Below are 23,470 nucleotides of genomic sequence, written 5' to 3'. Positions count from 1 at the left end.
CGGGGCCGCGATGCGGGGCGGGAGGGTGTCGGGGTTCCGCGGGGGGCGGCCGCGAGGGCCGGGGGCCTGGGAACCCCGCTGTGCGAGCCCGTCGGTGCAGCCGGACTGGGGTGATGGGGCTGAGACTGTGTGCGGGTGTGACCCCCGTTTGGGGTGACTGTGTGTGACGCTGGCGTTGTGACCCCTCATCTGGGGGTGACTGTGACACTGCGTGGTTGTAGCCCCATCTCGGGGTGACTGTATGGACAGTGTGTGTGGTTGTAGTCCCCATCTCGGGGTGACTGTATATGACACTGGGTGTGTGGTTGACCCCTATCTCGGGGTGACTGTGTGTGACCCTGAGTGTGGTTTTGGGGTTCCTACTGGATAACTGAGATGCTGGTTCTGAGGTGACCCTGTGACTGTTCTGTCCCCCTCTCCTGCATGCCTGATGTGTGTATGTGAGACTTTGTGTGTGACTCTGTGACTTCTCTGCTGGAGATGGTGCTGTGTTATGCTGTGAGAGCTGTGAGAGAGGCTGGTAGGGGTGACTGTGAGTGTGTGAGGTGGTCGTTCCTGAGTGTGTGAGACCCTGTGCCGCTGGAGCTTTGGCTGTGTGTGTGGCTGTGCTTCTTGGGTGATGTGTAACTGTGTGACAGTGACTGAGTGTGCTGTGGACGCTGTGTGACCGTGTGTCTTGTGTTGGTGTGTGGCTGAGTCTGGGCTTTTCCCTTTTGTAATATTTAGGACTGTATGTTTATGTGCGTCTGACCATGTGGCTGTGACCGATTTGGGGGTTTTGGAGGTTCATGGGTGCATTTGGGGACTGAGAATGAATCCCTTGATTGTAGTTGATTCTCCATTTCTCTGCACTGGTGTGGGTTTCTGTGGGTCTGTCTGCCTGTGGAAGTCCCTGGGTAGTGCATACAGTTGATTTTCTCAGCCACTAACGTAAAGGTTGGAGGTTCGAATCCACCCAGCCATTAAAAATCCAATGGAGCACAGTTCTACTCTGACACAGATGGGGTCATCATGAGTTAGAGTCACCTTGATGGTACTGGTTTGTGTTTGGTGGGTCCCTTTACTCTGAGGCAGATTGGGGGCTTGGCACCTACCTCTGAGGAGCCCTGGTGGTATAGTATTTACCAGTGAATGCTTGGCTGCTAACCAAAAGGTTGGTGGTTTGATCCCACCCAGCAGCTCTGAGGGAGAAAGACTTGACCTGGGGATCTGCTTCCATAAAGGCTGTAGCTTAGAAAATCATATGGGACAGTCCTACCCTGTCACATGCGGTCACTCTGAGTTGGAACAGACTCAATGGCACAGAACAGCAGCAACGATAATTCTGCAGAATCAAGCTGGAATGACCTAGGCTGTGGCCTCTGGGGCCGCTGAGCAGGTCACCCCTCTGCAGTGGCAGGGCTGACCCTCCTGCGCCTCCCCCTTGTACACCTGCTTTTGGAGAAGACTTCAAGGCCTCTCCGGTCTAAACTGGAACCCATGAGCAGACTGTGTTGGCCTGAGGTGAGGGCAGCTGGAAAGGAGATCATTAACTGGGTTCAGAGCAGGAGCAGGGACAAACAGCTGGAGGAGGAGCCCCAAAGGCCCAGGAAGTCATCCCACCAGCATCTGGGCTGCACAGGCTCTTTCCCTGTGAGAGAGAGAGGGGGGAAGCTGACTGATAACACTAGAAAGGGGTGGCTGTGTGTATGTCTGTGTGTGTGTGTGTGTGTGTGTGTGTGTGGCAGGGAGAGGTGTACTTGATAGAGCAGCACTATCTGTCCTGCTGTCTCCTGGCCTCATTTTGCTGTGACTGACAGGAATGTTTGCAGAGTGGCTGTTAGGTTGAAACTCTGCAGCTCCCTCCTCTCCTGGGAGAGGCCATTAACGAGTTATCTTGTCTGTAGACAGAAGGTTCTAGTAGTTCCTTCTCTGCACGCTGACTAGAGGCAAAGGAACACTGGTGGCGAGTTGCCTGCAGCTGAGAAGTTAGATTGCAGTAGCTTCTCTCCTCCCCACAGCGGCATCTCTTCTCTTGCATCATTCCTATGACTGCTGTCTTGCAGTTTGCAAAGCAGTGCGTGCACTTAACCTCATGTTCTCAGCACAGAATTGTGATACATGGTGAAGAACCTGGGTTCAGGCAGGGGGTGTCCAGAGAGCCTCTCAGCCAGCTCTTCTCACGCAGAAGTCCAAGATGCTTGCATTACTTAAAAAAAACAAAAAAAACTCATTGTTGCTGAGTCAATTCTGACTCATAGCAACCCTATAAGACAGAGTAGAAGTGCCCCATAGGGTATCCGAGGCAGATATCTTTATGGAAGCAGATTGCTACATCTTTCTCCTGTGGAGCACCTGGTGAGTTTGAACCACTTTTTTCAGTTAGCAGCCAAGTGCTGTAACCACTGCGCCATCAGGGCATTACCTGATCTGTTCCTGTCTTAGACACATTTTTTTTAAAAAGCTATTTTATTAATTTTTCATTGAGATATGATTCACATGCCATAAAATTCACCATTTTAAAGTGTACAGTGGTTTGTAGTATATTCACAAGGCTGTGCAACCATTGGAGGCCCGGTGACACAAGTAGTTAAGAGCTCAGGCTGCTAACCAAAAGGTCGGCAGTTAGAATCCACCGCTGCTCCTTGGAAGTCCTGTGGGGCAGTTCTCCTCTATCCTGTGGGGTCACTATGAGTTGGAATCAACTCGATAGCAATGGGTTTGGTTTTTTGCTTCGTGCAACCATCACCACCATCTAATTCCAGAACATTTTATCACCCCAAGAAACCCTGTACCCTTTGGCCCTCACCCCTCATCACCCTCCAGGGTCCCCCCTTTCCCTGTTCCTTGGCCTAACCCTAGGAAACCATTGATCTACTTGCTGTCGCTGTTACCTACTTTGGACCTTTCATATAAGTGGGGTGGTATAATATGTAGCCTTTTTGTGTCTGCCTTCTTTCATGTACCATCGTGTTTTCAAGGTGTGGGTCCTTGAGTAGTACAGATGGTTCTCTGTTACTCATCTAAAGGGATTGGTGGTTCGAACCCGCCTGGCGGCACCATGGAAGAAAGGCCTGGTGATCTGCTTCGGAAAGGTCACAACCTTGCAAACCCTGTGGAGCACAGTTCTCCTCTGCACACGTGGGGTCGCGGTGAGCGGGAATCGACTTGATGGCAACTAACGACAACAGTACTCCATTGTTTGGTTATGCCACGTTTTGTTGGACATTTCGGTTGTTTCCACTGGATGCATCTTTAATTATTTAAAGCATTATTTTAGAAAATTTTTATTGTGGTGAAATACATGTAACAAAGCCATTGCCAGTTCAGCTGTACGTGTGAATACAATTCAGTGACATTAATTATGTGCACCATGTAGTGCGACCGTCACGACTGTTTGTTTCCAAATTAAAGCATTATTTTTACTAAGTACCAGAACCCGTTGCTATCGAGTCGATTCCAACTCACAGCAACCCTATAGGACGGGGTAGAACTGCCCTGTGAAGATGGCCATGGTGGCGTCAGAAGTCTTCTAACTTCAAGATGGAGACAATCACTATCAACATTAGCCCTACGCTGATTCCTGTGAAGCGAAAGTCAAACATACTTCTACCTTCGGACCTTTTTACCAGTCCTGACACAAGCTGTCCCTCCCACGGCAGTCTCTATTTCTCTGCTGGGTTCGATAATTTGTTATAATGGCCACACAGAACTCACAGATCATGCTCTCAGTTATGGGGTTTATTAGGGAAGTAACGGGTTACAATTCAGGATCAGGAACGCCCAGGATACAGTTCTCGGACAGGACAACCTTTTCTCGGCTGTGCCTGTAGGTAGCCCTTTCCAGCCCTCTGCCTCTCAGCCCCTTGGCCTGGCCCTGCCCTGCTCAGGCAAGTGTTACAGAGCTCTTTAGCTTGACCAGTAAGTGCCCAAAGGACCCCACTTCTGCCAGGAAGCCACCTGCCTGAAGGCGCTCAGCTCTCTAGCTCTGCAGGTTGGCATACCCGATGTAACTACCTTGCTCTATGGGCTTGCAAGCCCACTGCTTCATCTCACACCACTGCTCCTGGTTCCGCTGCCGCTGTTTCTCTGCCACCGCTTGTCACTGCTTTGCACCATCTCCAGTGTTACCGCTCGGTCTCCTGGGTCTACGAGGTTCTCCCTGCAGGGACCCTGGGTCCAAAGGATGTGCCCAGCTCCTGTCTCTTCTCGGTGGTAATGAAGTCCCCCCTTTCCGCCTCTGGGATGGCTCATGTTAAGCCTAATGGGATGTCAAAACTGACCAATCCCCTTATTAAGGTTCCATGCACCTTATTTGCATGGTCCTACCCCAACAAAGGTGCCACGTCTCTTATTTGCATTATTAGCAAGCTGTCTAATCCCCTTGGTGGGCCACAGGCACCTTATTTGCATAAAGCCACCCAATCATTTGGTGGGAGTTACAGGCCATGGTAGAAGAGCCATATAAAAGTGATCTGTCACACCGCATGCCCCGTAGGGTCTCCAAGGCAGTAAATCTTTACAGAAGCAGACTGCCACATCTTTCTCTCAGGGAGCAGCTGGTGGGTTCCAACCGCCAACCTTTCGGTTAACAGCCAAGTGCTTTAACACACCAGGCCACCAGGGCTCCCCCTAAGTGCCAGTGACTTGATAAACATAGAATAAAACTTACTTGTCTTCAGGAGATGGTCAACATTAGGGGCTCAGCAAATGAGGGACCCTGGGATGTTCCCGGGAAGGTGAGGCTTTCTTCCAGGCGGGGTTGAGCCATGAAGTGAGATAGAAGGGAAAGAGCCTGTGTGTAGGACCAGGAGACCTGGGGCCTGGCCCGGCCCTGCCTCTGGTCTGGCTTTAATCAGGTTGCCTCTCTGAGTCTCAGCTCAAATGGGAGGAGGGGACACATGCCTTGAGCATGGGAAATGGCGTGGGAAACCCAGGGAAGTCACCACAAGAGTAAAGCACCTCTCTCTTTTGATTTTTCCTCTTCAATCCTTAATCTCATTGACGTCATTTTACTGTTAACCACCTGAGCTCCTTTGTGAGACTAGGCGGAGCACAGAAGAGATACATCAGTAATTTTCAGGAATGGATCATAACATTGTTATTTTTGACAAACATTCAAGGTGACTCATTTTCATGGGCAGATCTCCAGGCACTTTTTGGGGTTGGACCAGAGTTTCTCAACCTCAGCACTGCTGACATTGGAGGCTGGAAAGTTCTCTTTTGTCAGGAGCGGTCATGTGTATTGGAGGATGCTTAGCGGGCCCTACCCACTAGGTGCCAGTATCAGTCCCCCCAAAATGTCTCCAGACATTGCCCAGAGAGAGTCTCCTGGGAGGCAAACTTGCCCCCCTGGCTGGGAACTACAGGGTTGGACCCAACGTTCACTTAGAGGTTGTTGTCGTGTGTATTGTTTTGTTTTATGTTTCACTCCAGAATCGAAGGTCCTGGCCCTATAGCTAGCAAAACTTTCCCGGGTTTTCCCACTTCCCCTTCAGTGTGGGTGGGGAAAGTGGGAACTAAGTAGCTACCAGCTGTGTGCCTCTGCATAATGCTAGACTCACACCGTTGGTTACCATGGAGTCAGCTCCGCCTCATGGAGACCCCACGCGTGCCCCGTAGAACTGTGCTCCGTGACGTTTTCAAGGCTGAGACCTTTTGGAAGCAGATCTCCAGGACTTTCTTTTGATGCACCTCTCAGTGGGTTCGAACTACCAACCTTTTAGCTAGTAGTCCAGCGTTTAACCGTTTGTGCCACCCAGGGACTCCTGCACCTACATCATCTTAATAAACTTCAGGAACTCTAGGCCTCTTTAGTTACGCCCCCTTTGATGAAATTGCCACCTCCTGGTATGTGTCCTTGCTGCCCAGGTCCCTCCTGGCATGAGTTCCGTGTCCTTTTCCCATCACCGTTGGCTTCTGTCTCATTTCTGTCCTCGGTCAGCCTTGCATCTCTCCTAGCCATCGCTGCTTTCCAGGTTTCTCGTTCCTGCTCAGTGGGCGCCTCTGTGTAACATACAAAACATGCCAAGTCCCAGCGGTGCAGAGTTATTTGGGGTGTGTGTGTGTTCTCTTCTATTTCACTTTTCTCTCGGAAAGGAAAAATAATAAAGAAAAATCGCTATCGGGGCTTAAGTTGCAGCTACTTTTGGAGTCTAACCTCTTGGTCTTTTAGCTTTTAGAAAATATTAAATGTCCCTTACTTTCATTTATACAAATAAAGCCATTGCCTGGAAAGGTTCATATTAAACATTTAAGCCTGTTTGCAAACCACCAAAAGCTTTTGAGATCCACAGACAGACCGTTGGACCCTGGCCACCTTCCATGGTGGCAGACTTGCCTGGAATCTTTTTTTTTTTCCAAATATATGATGATGATCACTTAGCTCTTGCCTGGCTTGCAGGAGAAAATGGATTCTTTTCAAATACTTTCCCCTCCCCTTAAAAAAGAAAAAAACAGGATAAGATCCAGAACAACTCTGGAAAGTTGAGACCTGTGGGCTCAAAGAGTCTGTGAGTAACAATGCCAGATAGGAAATGTTAAGTTACAAGGATCAATTCCCTCTACTGTGGCAGGAATGTGGGGAAACATTGGGGAACCTGAAAAATTCCTCCAAGGAAATTACTCAGAGGAGCGGCAGACCAGGATTGGTAAGGAAAGGGCATGGCTGCTGAGAAATAGCCAGGTTTCCGGGACATCTTTATCTTTCTCGGGCACCAGAACAGAAAACATGACACTTGTGTCCTGGAGTTGTCGAGACGGGTGTCTGTGGTGTGACATTCTCTTTCTTTTCTCCGTAGCTGGAGGCTGGCAGTGATGATGATCGAAAGTTAAACCTCAGGTAAGCAGAATTTAACTTTTTGTTCTTAAGTTTTTCCTCCTAGCAGGTAAGAAATACACTTATTCCTTACTCCAAGGGAGAACATTCCATAAGAATGTATAATTTAAAAATTATATGCATAATTTAAAAATTATACATATAATAAGAAACTAATGAGCTCTGTAAGCCTTCATCTAAAGCACAGTAAAAAAAGTATATATATGTTTCATTGTAAGCAGACTTTAATAACATTGCATATCACTTGCAAAAGATATGTAATTGCCTGTCACCCTTCCACCCTTACATTATCATGACGGGCATTTTTATACATTTTCTTCTAGGGTTTACATCTACTTTTTTTTTAATTTATTTTTGTTGTTGTTGAAAATAGATGAAGCAGAGTATACACCGATTCCACAGGTTATCTGTGTACAATTCAGTGACATTGATTACATTCTGCAAGTTGCGCAATGGATCTCCCTGTCCTTTTCCAAATTGTTCCTCCCCCGTTAACATAAAGTCAGTACCCTCTAAGCTTCCTGTCTAACCTCTCTAGTTGTTATTGTCAATTTTTTGTTGTGGTGAAATATATATAACATAAAATCTGCTGTTTTCACTATTTTGAAATGTGTAATTCGGTAGCTCCTGTTTATTTGAAAAATAATCATACTACACCTTCACTTGGAAACTCTGTGGGGCGGTTCTACTCTGTCCTATAGGGTCGCTATGAGTCAGAATCGACTCGACGGCACTGGGTACTGGGTCACACCTTCACTTAAGGAGCCCTAGTGGCACAGTGGTTAAGTGCTCGGCTGCTAACCAAAAGGTTGGTTTTTCCAAGGGAGAAAGATGTGGCAGTCTGTTTCCATAAAGAGTTCACCCTGGGATACCCTATGGGGCAGTTCTGCTCTGACCTGTAAGATCGCTGTAAGTCAGAATCGACTCAATGGCAATGTTTTTTTTTCAAATACCTTCACTGTTTCATTTTCCTTTGGATAGGGTATGCCTTTTTAGATAAGCACATCACTGATTTGAAACAGGCACACAGCCCCCCAAGTTTATCAGTTCGAGGTGTTTTTTGTGTATGCGCGTGCTTGTGAGAAATCTTTAGCTATGCTTGTTTTTAAAACTCCCGAAGCTGCAGTCCTCAGTTGCTTTATTCACTAATAGACACCAAAGGCATTTTTTGTTTTCTTTTATCAAAAAGAGTTCCTGGTGGTGCAGATGGTTAACTGCTTGACTAGTAATCCAAAGACTGGCGGTTTGAAACCCACTAGAGGCACCTTGGAAGAAGGGCCTGGTGATCTGCTTTGGTCAAGGTCACAGCCTGGAAAGCCTTGTGGAGCGCAGTTCTACTCTGTAACACATGGGTCGCCATGAGTCAGAATTGACTCAAGGGCAACTGGTTTTGGTTGGGTTTCCCTTTCTTTGGGCCTTTTGTTGGTTTTCCAAAGATTCAGCACTCCTTTTTAATTCCTCTGGAAAAGGACGCCAGTCTTAAACTCTGACTCTCAGAATTTAAAACAAGTAGACAGTTAAAGGGATATTGTTTGTTTACCAAAATGTCTGTTTCGTCTTGTGAGGAGGAGGAAAATTAATTGAAAAAGGAAGCATGTGTTTAGAAACCAGGGTCAACCATCTATTACCAAGAGCAGCAGGTTGTCTTGGTTAAACTCGTATGCAGAGGTGGTAGACGTATCCTTAGCCTTTCTTTCAAGTTTCTGTGTATTTAAGTAACGGGAGGGAAAACATCCATTTTTATTGTGGCACCCATTATTTATAAAGATGATATGAGTAGGGAAATAAGAGGCTGAAAAACTCAAAGCATCATCTCAATTCAATTGCTGGATCCCTGTTTTTAATGTTACTCTCAAGAAGAAGGCTAGTGACGGTGACAAATTTGCTCTTTGACCTCAGGGTTTTCAGTTGATTGGGGCTTAGAGCTCCCTGCAGGCTGGAAACAGCCAGACTCCCCATGGGGGCGGTAATGGGCTGAGTTTCTAGAAGAGACTCTGGGGGGGCGGGGAAGCGGAAGGGGAGAAGTCGGCTCTGTGGAGACTGTGGGAGGAGGAAGTAGAAGAGGAGGAACAGGGTGGGGGACTTGCTGACTGCGGCATGGGTTCATCAGCCTTCTCCTAGCTTCCCTCTAGCCTGACCTGGGTTAGGAATCCCACCCACCCCTTGACCCCATCCCTTTCTTTTGGGGTACTTGCCCAGGAGATAGCATTTAGCTCTCTGATTTAGATTGTTTTGGGGGCAAAGAACTTTTTTTCAGAGAGGAAACTAATTTTTATTAACCCACACAAACAAACCCCTTGCCATCGAGTGGATTCCGACTCATAGCAACCCTAAAGGACAGAGTAGAACTTCCCCATATGGCTTCCAAGAAGCACCTGGTAGATTTGAACTGCTAACCTTTTGGTTAGCAGCCATAGCTCTTAACCACTACACCACCAGGGTTTCCAATTTTTACTAAGCACTTATTAGGTACTAGGTGCTTATTAAAAATTAGTTTCCTCTCTGGAAAAAAAATAGCCTTCAGTATGGATTACATCTCAACATAAATAAAACAAAAATCTGCATAACTGGACCAATAAGCAATATCATGATAAATGGAGAGAAGATTGAAGTTGTCAAGGATTTTCATTTTACTTAGACTCACAATCACCGCCTATGGAAGCAGAAATTAAGTATTGCATTGGTCAAATCTGCCGCAAAAGATCTCCTTAAAACGTTAAAAGGCAAAGATGTTAGTTTGAGGACTAAGGTACACCTGACCCAAGCCATGGTATTTTCAGTCGTCTCATATGCATGCAAAAGCCGGACAAGGAAGACCAAAGAAGAATTGATGCCTTTGAATTATGATGTTGGCAAAGAATATTGAATATACCGTGAACTGTCAGAAAAACAAACAAATCTATCTTGGAAGAAGTACAGCCAGAATGTTCCTTAGAAGCGAGGACGACACGACTTCATCTCACTTTGGGCTTTCTCAGGAGGGATCAGTCTATGGAGAAAGACATTATGCGTGGTAAAGTAGAGGGTCAGCGAAAAAGAGGACCCTCAAGGAGGTGGATTGACACAGTGGCTGCACCAGTGGGCTGAAGCAGCAATTGTGAAGATGGTGTAGGACTGGGCAGTGTTTTGTTCTGTTGCATATGGGGTCATTATGAGTCGGCGCTGACTCAATGGCTTCTAACAGCAACAACATGTACTAAGTAAGGAGCCTTGGTAGTACAATGATAAGAGCTCAGCCTCTAGCAGAAGGGTTGGCAGTTCAAGCCCACTAGCCACTCCACGGGAGAAAGACCTGGTGATCTGTTCCTGTGAAGATTACATCCCAGCAACCCCTATGGGGTAGTTCTGCTCTGTCCTGTAGGGTCGCTAGGAGTCAGAATCGACTCAATGGCATACAGCAACAACAACAGCATATATCAGGTACTTCATGCTTATATCTTTCCTCTCCTTTTTTTTTAATTGTAGTGAATATATAGATAGGAAAACATTTGCCATTTCTGCAGTCTTCACATGTACAGTTCAGTGACATTAGTTATGTCGCTTGTGTTGGTTCAGCCATCACCGTTCTCTTTTTTCCTTGATTTTTATTAGTTGACAGCATACCACTTTGAGTTGTTTACAATAAATAAGAATTTGCAAATGGCAGTGATTTGAAAATGTGTATGTGGCCCTTGTGGCTAATAAAAGGCCTCTTTCTGACTAGAAGAATCCCAGCGGTCATGGTCCCCAAACCTTCTGTTGGCCCAGGACAGGAACCATTCCCGAAGACAACTCATCACAAAATGGAAGGGACCGGACAGTGGGTTGGAGAGAGATGCTGACGAAGAGTGAGCTACTTGTATCAGATGGACACTTGAGACTGTGTTGGCATCTCCTGTCTGGAGGGGAGATAGGAGGGTAGAGAGGGTTAGAAACTGGCAAAATTGTCACGAAAGGAGAGACTGGAAGAGCTGACTCATTAGGGGGAGAGTAAGTGGGAGTATGGAGTAAAGTGTTTATAAGCTTATATGTGACAGACTGACTTGATTTGTAAACGTTCACTTAAAGCTCAATAAAAATTATTAAAAAAAAAAAAAAGAAGGCCTCTTTCTGGTCATAGTTTGGGGCTGCAGGGAACCTGAAAAATGGAAGGGAAGTAATACTCCTTGGCTACCACTGTATGGCAGCCTTGCACATTGCCGTATTTCATCCTCATAATAACCCTATGACGAAATGTTTTCCTAGTCTACAGGTAAGGAACCTGAGGCCCAAGGTCGTACATACCTATTACTCATAGTGACCCTATAGGACAGAGCAGAACTGCCCCATAGGGTTTCCATCTTTCCGGAAACTGACTGCCGCATCTTCTCCCACGGAGTGGGCTGGTCAGTGGGCTCCCACTGACTTTTGGTTAGCAGCCAAACGCTTAACCCCTGTACCACCAGGACTCCAGGTTGTTCATAAAAAAACAAAAACCAAACCCATTGCCACTGAGTCCATTTTGACTCATAGCGACCCTATAAGGAGCTCCTGTATTGACACCAAGGCCTCTGTTGCCTCTGACACTCAAGTTTATCACCCCATGCTGCCTTGCTGGAGACCAGTTTAATTGTACAGTTGAGTCAGCCGTCTGGGACATACAGGTGAGGGAATTTGCCTAAGGTTATCTAAGTTGTTAGAGGAAGTGCCTGGGCCAGAACTGGGGACTCCTGCTAACTTAGGGTGGGTACCTTAAAGGATGTCAAACAACTCTGACCACTGTTAGTCCATCTTTGCTGCTCTCAGCAGGTCCCAACGCCATTGTGATCACTGGGAGACCCTGGGCTGGAGTCGGGGACTGGGTTCTTGTTCCAGGTGTGATGTTGCCTTCTGAGCTTGTCCTTTCAGGTTCTCTTTTAGGTCTCTTTTCAGTCATATTTCATTCCCTCTCTCTGCCCCCCTGCTCTTTTTTAGGCAAAGGACCGGTAAACCAGTTGCCACTGAGTCAGTTCTGACTCATGGCAACCCCATGTGTGTCAGAGGAGACCTGTGCTCCATAGGGTTTTCAATGCCTGATTTTTTGGAAGTAGGCAGCCAGGCCTTTCTTCTGAGGTACCTCTAGGTGGACTCTAACCTTTCAGTTAGCAGCCAAGCATGCTAACCATTTACACCACCCAGGGACCCTCCTGCTTTCTAACCTTTCAAGCCAAACAAGAAAAGCTCTTGTGTCCCGGCGTAAGCTTTGGCTGAAGCGCAGTCACACTTGCATGTTAACATGCGTTTTCAGGCCTTTGCTCTCTAAGCCCCTCCTCGTGGAGAATTTTATGGAATAGTAAGTTATTTTTGTTTGTTTAGAGGAAGGAAGTTTAGGGAGAGGAGATTCTCCTTGCTTCAGACGGATCCTGAAGGTAAACTGACATTATTTAGTATCTAAGAAGTGCTGTCCTTGTTGTTAGTTGCCATGGAGTCAATTCTGACTCATGGCGACCCCATGTGTGCAGAGCACAGTTGCTGTATAGGGTTTTCAGAAGTATATCACCGGGTCTACCTTGCGAGATGCCTTGGGGTGGGTTTGAACCACCAACCTTTCGGCTAGTAGTTAATCACTGAACCATTTGCACCACCCACGGACTAAGGAGTACTGGTAGTAAGGAAAACTAGAGGTAGCGGGGTATTCCCCTCTCCTCCTTGCCCCCCTCCTTCTACCCTGAATGAGTAGTTTCATTGTTCTGGTCACCCAGGAAGTCATCTTTGACTCATCCATGTGCAGTAATTGCTGAGCCATGTGGATCAGCTCTTCCCAGTGCCTCACCTGTCCTCCTCTTCCCAGTCCCCCTGGTGACACCATCATTCAGGCCCTTGTACCTGCCCTGCTCCATTGCAGGCCACCCTTCCCGACTGATCCTTCTACCGCAGTACCATTCCCCCATTCCACTTGAAGCACCTATCTCGCCTCCTCCTTCTGGTCCCCAGAGCCTTCTCCACACTCTGCATTCACCGTATGGTGCTGGTCATTTCCTCCTACCACCCTCCCGTGTCTGCTGTTTCTCAACCTCGAGTTCAACCCCCTGCTCCCTGACCATGCTCTTTCCCTAAGCTGGGTCCTTCTTCTGAGAAACCCTAGTGGTCAGCTAAACGTTGGCTCCCACCCCACACCTTTGTGACTTCTCTCTTCAGAGAAAGCATGTCGCTCTTGGTTTATCTCTGTGTGACAGATGCCACACTTGCCTTATGTGGCAGGCACATGTGCTTTTGTCCCATCCTAAACCCTAGATGCTACCATTAGTGATGGGGCCTCAGCTACGTGCCTACGTGTGTGTAGCATTTAATCAAGTGAAGTCTGTCAACTTTGTTGTAACTGTACAGTAAATGGCACTCACGTATGAGGAATAGAGGAGGCCCTGGGTGGTGTAAACAGTTAAGCATTTGAGTACTAACCTGAAGGTTGGCGGTTCACACCCACCTAGAGGTACCTTGGAAGAAAGGCCCGTGACCTGCTTCTGAAAGATCACAGCCTTGAAAATCCTCTGGAGCAGCCGTACTCTGTATATATGGGGGCGCCATGAGTCGGAAGTGACTCAACAGCCGTGAGTTTTTACCATGAGGCATAGGAAGGTAAAGGAAAGAGCATAGAGTTTGGAGTTGGGGACATCTAGGTTTGAAATCCGGCTTCTGCACTAGTGGACAAGTTACTTTACCACTGTGAGTTACTAGACTTCTGTACGTCTTTTTTCTTTTTCATTTGTAAAACAGAGATAACGCTACCGCCTGTCAGGGTTGTTGGTGGGTAGTTTGTGTCAAGATCCTTGTACAGAGTCAGACGCACGATGGGCGCTGGGAACAGTTGCTACGTTCAGTCGTTATGAGGTGCTGCTCGTGTACAGTCACAGCGTAGAAGAATTCGGGGGGCCGTGGCCACTGCGTCATGGTGGATCCGAGCCTGAGAGGGCACCCTGTGGAGGCCCTGGCACTTGGAACAGCCTGCAGGCTTTACCCTGTGACATTCCTAGAAGACACGAATAGGAATGCATGCCTTGTAGGATCACTGTTGGAATCCCATCAGTTTCTCTTAAGGCCTTCTGGGAAATGCCTCAAGAATTGACCCTCTCATGCCCAGAACGAAGATGCCGAGTAAGGAACAGCATAGACCCAGCTCTCTCTCCCTTTCTGTGCTTTCTGCATGCGCAGACTGCTGCCGGCCTCCATCAGTGCCCCGTCGGAAGCCGTGCTGCTCAGACTGTGGGAATTGGTGAGCAGATGGCCCCGCTGGCAGCTGCTCCTGGCTCCCGCACCATCCTGGGAGCTGCCCCAGTCTGGCATGAGACATACGTGATTGTGTGCCAGGCCAGGCACTGGGGAGATATTCTGGCTGTGTTCTCCCCAGAGTGTGGGTCAGGAACGAATGCTGCTGTTGCTGTTTTCATTCTGGCTGTGTTCTCCCCAGAGTGTGGGTCAGGAACGAATGCTGCTGTTGCTGTTTTCATCTAGTGTTTCCAAGTCAAGCACATGAAAATGTTCATTGGGATTCTTACAGTTTTTTCTTCTTTTCAGTCACCTGGCCGGGCACACATTTGGGCCAGAGCAGCAGAATTTTGCCCTTCTCTTTTATTTGGTTGCTTTGGTAAGCTGTAAACTCCATTACACCTCAGCCTTTTCTTCCTCACTCCCTTCTCCTTTCAGTCTGAATCTGGAGTTCCCAGGGGACACCATTCTCCTTATAACCCGACAGCATCAAGATGGTATGGGGCTGGCATATCCTTGCTCTTTAGATTACAGTTCCCCTGGCCTCATTCATCATGCCTTCTTTTGAAGCCTTACCACCTTTTTGGGTTTCTCTCTGCCCATCTTTTTTTTATATATATATAATTTTTAGTGTGCTTTAAGTGAAAGTTTACAAATCAAGTCAGTCTCACACACAAAAACTTATATATACCTTGCAACACACTCCCAATTACTCTCCCCCTAATGAGACAGCCCGCTCTCTCCCTCCACTCTCTCTTTTCCTGTCTGTTTCGCCAGCTTCTAACCCCCTCCACCCTCTCATCTCCCCTCCAGGCAGGAGATGCCAACATAGTCTCAAGTGTCCACCTGATCCAAGAATCTCACTCCTCACCTGCATCCCTCTCCAACCCACTGTCCAGTCCAATCCATGTCTGGAGAGTTGTCCGTGCCCTTCTTGACGGTGTCTCTTAGCCTGAACTGTCCCTGTTGATGTTGTCGTTAGCTACCGTTGAGTCAGCCCGCCTACTCATGGTGACCCCATGCACAAAGGAATTGGACCCTTGTAACCCATAGTGTTTTCATTCACTGGTTTTCAGAAATAGATCTCCAGGCCTTTCTTCCTAGTCTGTCTGAGCTTGGAAGCGCCACTGAAATCTGTTCAGCATCACGACGACGTGTAAACCCCCACTGACAGACGGGGTGGTGGCTGTGCATGGGGTGCGTTGGCCGGGAAGCAGGCCTGGGCCTCCCGCACAGAAGGCGAGAATTTCACCACTGAACCACAGCAGCCATCCCCCGTTGATGGTCTGTCCGATTGAGTCCTGCCAGCAGTGGATGAGTACGTGCCCACTCCAGGTTCTGTAGATGGAGAAGTGTGTGACTGATTTAGTTTTCTAGCACTGTGTAACAAGTTACCACAAACTGGGTGGCATAAAACAACATGCACGCGTTATCTCAGTTTCCATGGGTCAGGAGTCGAGCACGGCTTAGCTGGGTCCTCTACTCAGGGTCTTACAAGGCAGCAATCAAGATGTCAGTTGGGGATGGGGCGTCATCTGAGGCTCGGGGTCCTCTTCTAAACTCACATGGTGGTTGGCAGAATTCATTTTCTTGCAGCTGTAGAAGTCATGGTGGTTTCTTCAAGACCAAGAAGGGAGTCAGCCACTATGGCGTCTTATGTAATGGAATGTAATCTCAGAGTGCTTCTCCCATCTCCTCTCTATGCAACACAAGCTAATTAAGGAAGCTGCTATCTCATCATGTTCACGGGCCCTCACTTACAGTCTCAGTCTGTGTGTGTGTTCTTTAGTTGCCCCCAGTCTATGTAGAGAAAACAGACATGTAAACAAGTAGGCTTCCCATTCAGAGTTACGAATATAATGGGGATGTATTATGTAACAGCCCTAGGTGGCACAGTTTGTGCTCAGCTGCTCACCAAAAGGTTGGCAGTCTGAGTCCACCCACAGGCACCACAGAACAAAGGCCTGGCACTCTACTTCTGCAAGATCACAGCCATTGAAAACGCTCTGGAGCAGCTCTACGCCGACTCACAATGGGTTGCCATGAGTCAGAATCGACTCGATGGCAATGGTTATTTTTGTTTGTTTTTATGTAAAGGTAATGCTGACAGGTATGCCTAGTCTTTGTGGGAAGAGGCCAAGTGGCATTGGGGTGCCCCACAGCGTTTGACTGCCACACTAGTGAATGACAGTCTCTCCTCTCGGCAAGCTGCATGCTTGTTTGTACCTAGGGTCACAGGATCTCTTGGCGCTGCCCCCACCTTGAATATTTCAGCCTCTGAAATATCACCTCCATTGATTCTTAGTTTTTCCCATGGGAGAGACAGACCTGGGTTTGGTTACCCCGTCACTTCACCGGACCATTGTGTGGCCTTGGCCAAGGCTATTTCAGATGGGTGTAATAATATGCAGGTTGTTGGGTTGCCGTCAGAATTAAGTGTGAGAATCTCATGAACTTCTCCTCACTTAGCAGACATTGCACAGGCACCCCCTGCCCGTACCTCCTCCAGGGGGCCTCTTCTGCAGGAAGTGCGTCATCAGGCTTCCTTTTTCTCCCACAGGCATTTTCTCTCACTGGTGTTCCCTTGGGACAATATACTTGACCTGTAGTATATTTATTTAAGTGCATGAATGTCCCTCACCACCAGGACCAGCTTCATCACTTGTGGGGCCCAGTGCAAATTGAAAATGTGGATCCACTTGTCAAAAAATTATGAAGAATTTCAAGATGGTGGCCAAAAAAAACCAAACCAGTTGCTGTCAAGTCAATGCTAACTCATCGCGACCCCATAGGACAGAGTGGAGCTGCCCCATAGAGTTTCCAAGGAGCGCCTTGTGGATTCAAACTACAGACCTTTTGGTTAGCAGCTATAGCCCTTAAACACTGCGCCACCAGGGTTTCCAAGATGGTGACAGCAGAACATTAAACCAAGTGTAGAGCCTTCTGAGGGCGGGGCCTCGAGCGTCTGCTCAGGGTGCCTGTCCACGGACCTGGCCCTGCCTGCTAGGCTGTGAGCCCACCCTGAGCACAGGTCCTTCTTCGTCTCTATCCTCACAGTGCCTGGCTTGCACTGGATGGGCCAAAAACCAACCAAACCTGTTGCCATCAAGTTGTTTCTAACTCACAGCTACCCTATAGGACAGAGTAGAGCCACCCCATAAGGTTTCCAAGGAGCAGCTGGTGGATTCGAACTGCCGACCCTTTGGTTAGTAGCCGAGCTCTTAACCACTCCGTAGAAGTCTGTAAATTGAATTTTCCATTGTTTCATGTTGAGGAACTCATGGTGTTCTTGGACAACAGGAAACAACGGAGAGATCTCCCCTACAGTTGAGTGATATACATAGGCTCTGTCAGAGCAGACTCAGCAGCCCTCTGTTCTGATCTGTCTGCTTATGAGTAACTAGTCATTCGTTCAGTAAAGAATTATTGAGCTCCTGCTATGTGCAAGCACTGGTCTTGTAGCTGGGAAGATAGCAGGGAATCACATGGACAAAATCCCTGTCCTCAGGAGCTGACATTCTGCTGGGGGATACAAGACAGTAAGACCACCAAGTATGATAATAGGGTGTATCTAAGTGCTGAGGAGAAAAATAAAGCAGGGGCAGGGGATATGAACACTTTTAAAACACAGTCCAGTTTGTTAGTTGCCTTATGTGTATTATTTTGTTTAATATACACAAAAAAATCGTGTAAGAAATGCACCGTTTTTGGTCCCATTCTGCGGATGAGAAGACTGAGCCTCAGAGAGTTCAGTAACTGGCCTAATTCCATATAGTAGTAAGTGCTAGAGCCAATACCGCCACGTTTCATGTCTTTTTAACTCCAAAACTTGTGCTTTTAGCCCCACAAGCAAGAGCCATCTCCGCTTACCCCCTGGATGGTTCAGATCTCTCACTAGGGGGCAGAACCATGGCTTTGCAGTCTTCTTGCTCCCGAAACCCAGTGGTACCACCGTGAGCTGTGAGTTCTAGGCAAATCCCTTCACCTTCCTGCCCTTCCTTCTCCTATTTAAAACGAGAATTGTTGCAGGTAAGCTAGGTGAAACCAAAAAACCAAACCTGTGGCTGCCACATCCATTCCGACTTATGGCAACCCCATGTGCTACAGAGTGGAGCTGCTCCATGGGGTTTTCTTGGCTGTAATCTTTTACAGAGGCAGATTGCCAGGCGTTTCTTCCATGGTCCCCCTGGGTGGGTCCAAACCACCAACCTTTAGGTTAGTAGTCGAGTGCAAGGGTAACCTAGCTAGTTTCTGTTAACCAGGTGCCTGTGTAGTGTGGGCATTATGCACTTTATCTAGCTTTGACATCACAAGCCTGCAAAGTAGGGACTCTCCTCATTGTAGGAAACTGCAGATCAGAGAGCCTGGTGAGAGGCCAGAGCCAGGATTTGAACACAGGTCTCTGTGCCTAAAAAAAAAACCCATGTTCCTCACTTTGGCTGCTCTTCCTCATGGCAGATGTGCAAATTCTTGCTCAGGCTTGTCCCTTCCCCCCTTTATAGGTAATAGCCTCCCACCGACTCCCAGTTTTAAACACTGAGATAAGATATACAAAGTGTACTCAAAATTCTGGGTCTGTTATATGGCTTTGCTGTTTCTTTCAGTTTAAACAGGTATTTGTTCTGGCAGTTTGTTGGGACATTTGATTTCTTTTTTTTTTTAGTAATATTGTGTTTTTGGTGAATGTTTACACAACAAATTAAGTTCCCATTTTTAAAAATGTATACAAATGGTTTTGTGACATTGGTTACATTTTTCACAGTGTGGCAGCATTCTCATTATTTCCATTCTGTTTGTTCTGTTTTGGTTAATCTAGCTTCCCTGCCCCTTCTTCCCTCTCCTCTTTGCTTTAGGGTAAATGTTGACTGTTTGATCTAATATAGTTGAAGGGACATTTGATTTTTAGAATCAGTTTGGCCTCAGTATAAAGGAGAAACTCTTGACACCCCTCACTTTTTCTTTTTTTATAAGAAAACTCATTCTAGACAAGGGACAAATGAGAACAGAGAGGAGAAGAGTTAATTTTACGTTGATTCTGTTGAAACTTAATTAAACGTATTATTAAGGTTAACTTTAAATGAATCGCGCTCCGAGTCTAGTAGGTTTCATTAAATGTCCGGAGTACCAGTGCTTAGACTTCAGAAGAATGCCATGGGACCCTGGGGTCCTTCTTCCTAGGTACTGTGCATGCCAGGGGAGTGTGTGTGCACGTGTGCAAATACCGGGAATGCTCATGCCAGCTCTGTGCAGGGAGGTGGTGATGGTACCAGTGATCTTCCTCATGGTACATGGGACAGAGGTGTGTGGGAGTGGGGTAGGGGGGTGTCAGGAAACCTAGATTTTGTCCTGAGGTGTACCATCTGCTGTGCAACCTTAGGCGAGTCACTTCACCTCTCTGGTCCCCTGTTTCCTCCTATGTACTACGAAAAAAAAAAAAAAACTATGAAAAGACAGGATTAAATTATGGCCTCCAAATGCAAGATTGAGAGTCCTTGAAGCCACCAATCTGGTTCTGTGTTTATACGGTACTTCTAATCCTTCGCTGTAGGTTTGTAGCAGACCGCCGAGAGTCTTTGTTTTCCCAAAGTGAGTGAGAGCAGGTCATGCATTTGTGGGATATCCATCCGGGTCAAGGTCATGGTCTGACCCTGAGACAGAGAACTCGTCTGGCCACTGAAAGAAAGTAGGCCCCTGACTTGGGCTCTCCTCCTCCTCGGCTAAGCGGTATCAGCCACGCGTCACCCTTGGCAGCAGAGTCACACACCCTTTAGGAAGAAAGGACTCCTGCCTTTAGATCTTGTCTTTGGCATCATTTGTGCTGTGGACAGATGTCTGGACTTGGACAGCTTCTTAGGAAATTCCTTAGAGTAGGAGAACATCCAAACGGGTTGTTCTGCGTCAAAGAAAACTGAAAATGAGAAAACAGGATTAATCAAAGCACCGATGAGAAGCCATACACAGGGCGTGCTGAGTGGTCGGGTGAGGGCAAGGCTGTGAGTCTGGACTGGGGGCTCCCACAGCCTTTGGGGGCTCAGTTGGGGTTGCTGATGGCTCCCAAGACTGAGACGAATGTGCTGATGAGAAGATTGCACTCACCTGTCTCACAGTGCTGGCATGAGAATCACCACGAGATATACAAGGGCAGTACACGGCCCTGGTGCTTGGGAAGAGCAGGGCCTCTGGGGTGAGGTTCAGGCCAGCCTCCTCCCCTCCCTGAAACGGAAGAAAAGTCCCCTCTCTCAGGGCTGTTGTAGGCTTTGAGAGGCTCTTATACTGATAGAGTGTCATATACTCCTATAGTGTCTTCTCATTGTTGGCCGCTGTCACATCAGCCGCTGACTCATTGGGACCCCACGCACAATGGAACAAAATGCTGCCTGGTCCTGTGCCTTCCCCACAACTGATTGCAGACCTGACCATTGTGAGCCATAGGATTTTTATGGCTGATTTTTAGAAGTAGATCCCCAGGCCTTTCCTCCTAGTCTTAGACTAGAAGCTCCACTGAAACCTGTTCAGCATCACAGCACCACACAAGGCTCAGCTGACAGATGGGTGATGGCTGTATATGAGGTGCATTGGCTGGGAATCGAACCTGGGTCTCCTGCATGGGATGTGGGAGTTCTACCACTGAGCCACTGTGTCGGTAGGCCATCATTTTCACTGATGGTAGCAAGTGAAAGCCCTTCCTGGGTGGCGGGCAAAGCAGCCCTTCCTGACCTTCCCCTCCACGGTTGGACTTGAGACAGCTTCACCACACAAGACCCAAAGGTTAACCAAGTAGAACCTACGAGGGAAAAAGAATGAACGCTCGACCTATTTTCCCTCCAAGCTCCACTGAACCGTTCAGGCTGCGGTTGGCGCTGGACCGCAAACACGTACTGGAAATTGGTCCAGGGCACCACGCTTTTTATCTGGGAAAAATCATGTCTCGTATGCCATTATTTTTACAGATTTTATCTTCCTTTTTTTTTTTTCCTTGAATGGCTACTTTTGAACTGTTTTTTAAAAGACTTTTGAAGAAGGCTGTCCGGAGGCCCTGTGTTAAGACGTGTCTGGTCTTCCCCCTGCTAGGGGCCACTCTGCACCCACAAAAGTGATTCCTAGTTGAGGCTGGCCACTTGCTTGCCAAGATTTCTCAAGACATGTTTCCCCAAATCTGGGCCCAGTCAGAATTCCCAGACGGGAGGGCACCATTGGTGTGGTTTGGAGAGAGGGCCAGGCTGGCTACCACCTTTGGAAACCACTTGTCACTTCCCAGATGGCCCAGCCCTGCCTGCCCTGTGCTGTGTCTGTAGCAGGTGGGGGATTTGGGAGTGGCTTTTCAGGCCTGGGGCTGAGGCCTGCCGAACCATCAGCCACCCTAAGCAGCAAGAGGCTTCCCTGAGGAACCTGCACCCCAGGCCCTCAGAACTCCCGTGCAGCCGTGCAGGTAGAAGGGAGAAGTATCGCTTGCAAAGCAACTTGAAGACAGAAGCAGTTACTATTTAGGATTTTTTGCTTTATTTATCAACTCAGCCAACGTGTATTTACTGTCTGTATATGTGTTAGGTTCTGTGCTGAGTGCTAGGGATTACACATTGAGTAAAAATAAATCTTTACCCTCCAGGGGCTGATGTGCCTGTTTTCGTCTACCAGTGCTCATTCTAAAAGGAATTTGAAACAGCTTATAAAATTTATAGGGAACAATAAAACGTTAAATTAGAAAATTGGGGCATGGAGAAAGCAAGGGGAAATACGGTGAAGCATGTGGAATGCATGGCCGGCTGTTGGTAGAGTTACTGGAGCTTGGCTGCAGGTCTGACTTGGAGCTTCCTAATCGGCAAAGATGATTGGTCCAGCTGCTTATTGGACCAGTAAGCAACATCATGATAAATGGAGAAAAGATTGAAGCTGTCAAGGATTTCCTTTAACTTGGATCCACAGTCAACGCCCATGGAAGCAGCAATCAAGAAATCAAACATCCCATTGCAGATGTGGTGCAAAAGACCTCTTCAAAGTGTTACAAAGCAAAGATGTCACTTTAAGAACTAAGGTGTGCCTGATCCAAGCCGTGGTACTTTTAATCGTCTCATGTGCATGCGAAAGCTGGACAACGAATAAGCAAGACTGAAAAAGAATTGACTCCTTTGAATTATGGTGTTGGCAAAGAATATTGAATATACCATGGACTGCCTGAAGAACTACTCTGTCCTATACGGTCACTATGAGTCGGAATCGACTCGACGGCACTGGGTTTGGTTTTGGTTTTTTTTTGCCTGAAGAACGAACAAATCTGTCTTGGAAGAAGTACAGCCAGAATGCTTCTTAGAAGTGAGGATGGCGAGACTACATCTGACGTACTTTGGACATGTTATCAGGAGGGACCAGTCCCTGGAGAACGACATCATGCTTGGTAAAGCAGAGGGTCAGCAGAAAAGAAGAAGCCCCTCAATGAAATGGATTGACACAGTGGCTGCAACAATGGGCTCAAGCATAACAACCATTGTGAGGATGGCGCAGGACCAGGCAATGTTTCATTCTGTTGTACGTGGGGTCGCTATGAGTCGGCACAGTAGATCCATTGTGTGATTCGTGGTGTCTTTAAAATGCAGTCAGGTCAGTTCCTCTAAGGAACCCTTCCCAGTAGGTAAGTCTGGGGTGTTCGAAAGGAGACCCAGTGTGATGGATGGACAAGCAAGTTGACTTAGGTTTGGCCCTGATGCCCACAGGGAGAGCTGTTGCTGCATGCCCATCCTGCCAATTAACCAGGTATTTGTGGTCTTCGAGGTGAAGTCAGCAGCAGCACTTGGTGCCAAAGCTGCCGGCTGCCCAAACATTGAAAACAGGATGCTGAGTCATATCCTGGCAGGGCTGCAGTATCCTGGCTCCGCGTGCCCTTCACAATGGAAGGCCTACAGGGCAGGCCAGCCCCCGCTGTTCCAGGAGTGTGGAAAAATGCTAAAACGAGGTCTTTCATGAGCCAGGGCTGTGTATGCGAGAGGCTCTCAGAACGTAGACATACGTACAGACCAGCGGGAGCAGGAGAGCGGAGCTTCCCATCATGCACTACTGCTTTGTGTGCAGAGCAAAGCTCGTTCCTGCTTCCGTCTTGGAAAACTCCAAGAGGGAAACGGTCCCGAGGTTGGTGAGGGGTAGAATATCCAGAAGATGGAAGGGGAAAGCCACGAATATGTTAATAACATTGATCAATTGAATGATATTAAGGTCTCATGTGATATTTCCCAATAGAGAAAGATTTCAAGTAGTGTTGTACCAAAATCCAATTAAGTGGAATTCTAAAAAAACATATTTTAAAAACTTTCTGAAACCATTTCACACTCGAAAGAAAAGTTGCAGATACTATACAAAGAGCTTTTTTCTGAACCGTGTGAAGGGTAAGTTGCCAGCCTGATGCCCCATCCATCACCCTTTGAATACAGACAAGGACATTTTCCTACGAAACCATAATACAGA

General features: G+C 47.5%; 1 protein-coding gene and 2 long non-coding RNA genes across 15 annotated transcripts in view; 2 read left to right on the top strand and 1 right to left on the bottom strand.

Annotated features, from left to right (window-relative positions):
• The window catches only part of SSH1 (slingshot protein phosphatase 1), an 88,308-nt gene that overhangs the window by 212 nt on the left and 64,626 nt on the right, over positions 1 to 23,470 (top strand). For all 13 annotated transcript variants that reach the window (XM_064272317.1, XM_064272316.1, XM_064272314.1 and 10 more), the window contains exon 2: positions 6,780 to 6,820. In XM_064272317.1, the coding sequence (XP_064128387.1) occupies positions 6,780 to 6,820 (41 nt within the window). The remainder of the gene's footprint in view (positions 1 to 6,779; positions 6,821 to 23,470) is intronic.
• LOC135228233 (uncharacterized) lies at positions 391 to 9,554 on the bottom strand. Its single transcript, XR_010318593.1, has 2 exons — positions 4,652 to 9,554; positions 391 to 2,188 (listed from the first exon to the last, which is right to left on the bottom strand). It is a non-coding gene; the product is annotated as an uncharacterized LOC135228233 (long non-coding RNA).
• Positions 6,831 to 19,478, top strand: LOC135228232 (uncharacterized). The gene is made up of 2 exons (XR_010318592.1): positions 6,831 to 7,726; positions 10,521 to 19,478. It is a non-coding gene; the product is annotated as an uncharacterized LOC135228232 (long non-coding RNA).

This window comes from Loxodonta africana, chromosome 19 (genome assembly GCF_030014295.1).
Source record: "Loxodonta africana isolate mLoxAfr1 chromosome 19, mLoxAfr1.hap2, whole genome shotgun sequence".
Taxonomy (NCBI): Eukaryota; Metazoa; Chordata; class Mammalia; order Proboscidea; family Elephantidae; genus Loxodonta; species Loxodonta africana.
This window is presented reverse-complemented; position numbering and strand designations above follow the sequence as displayed.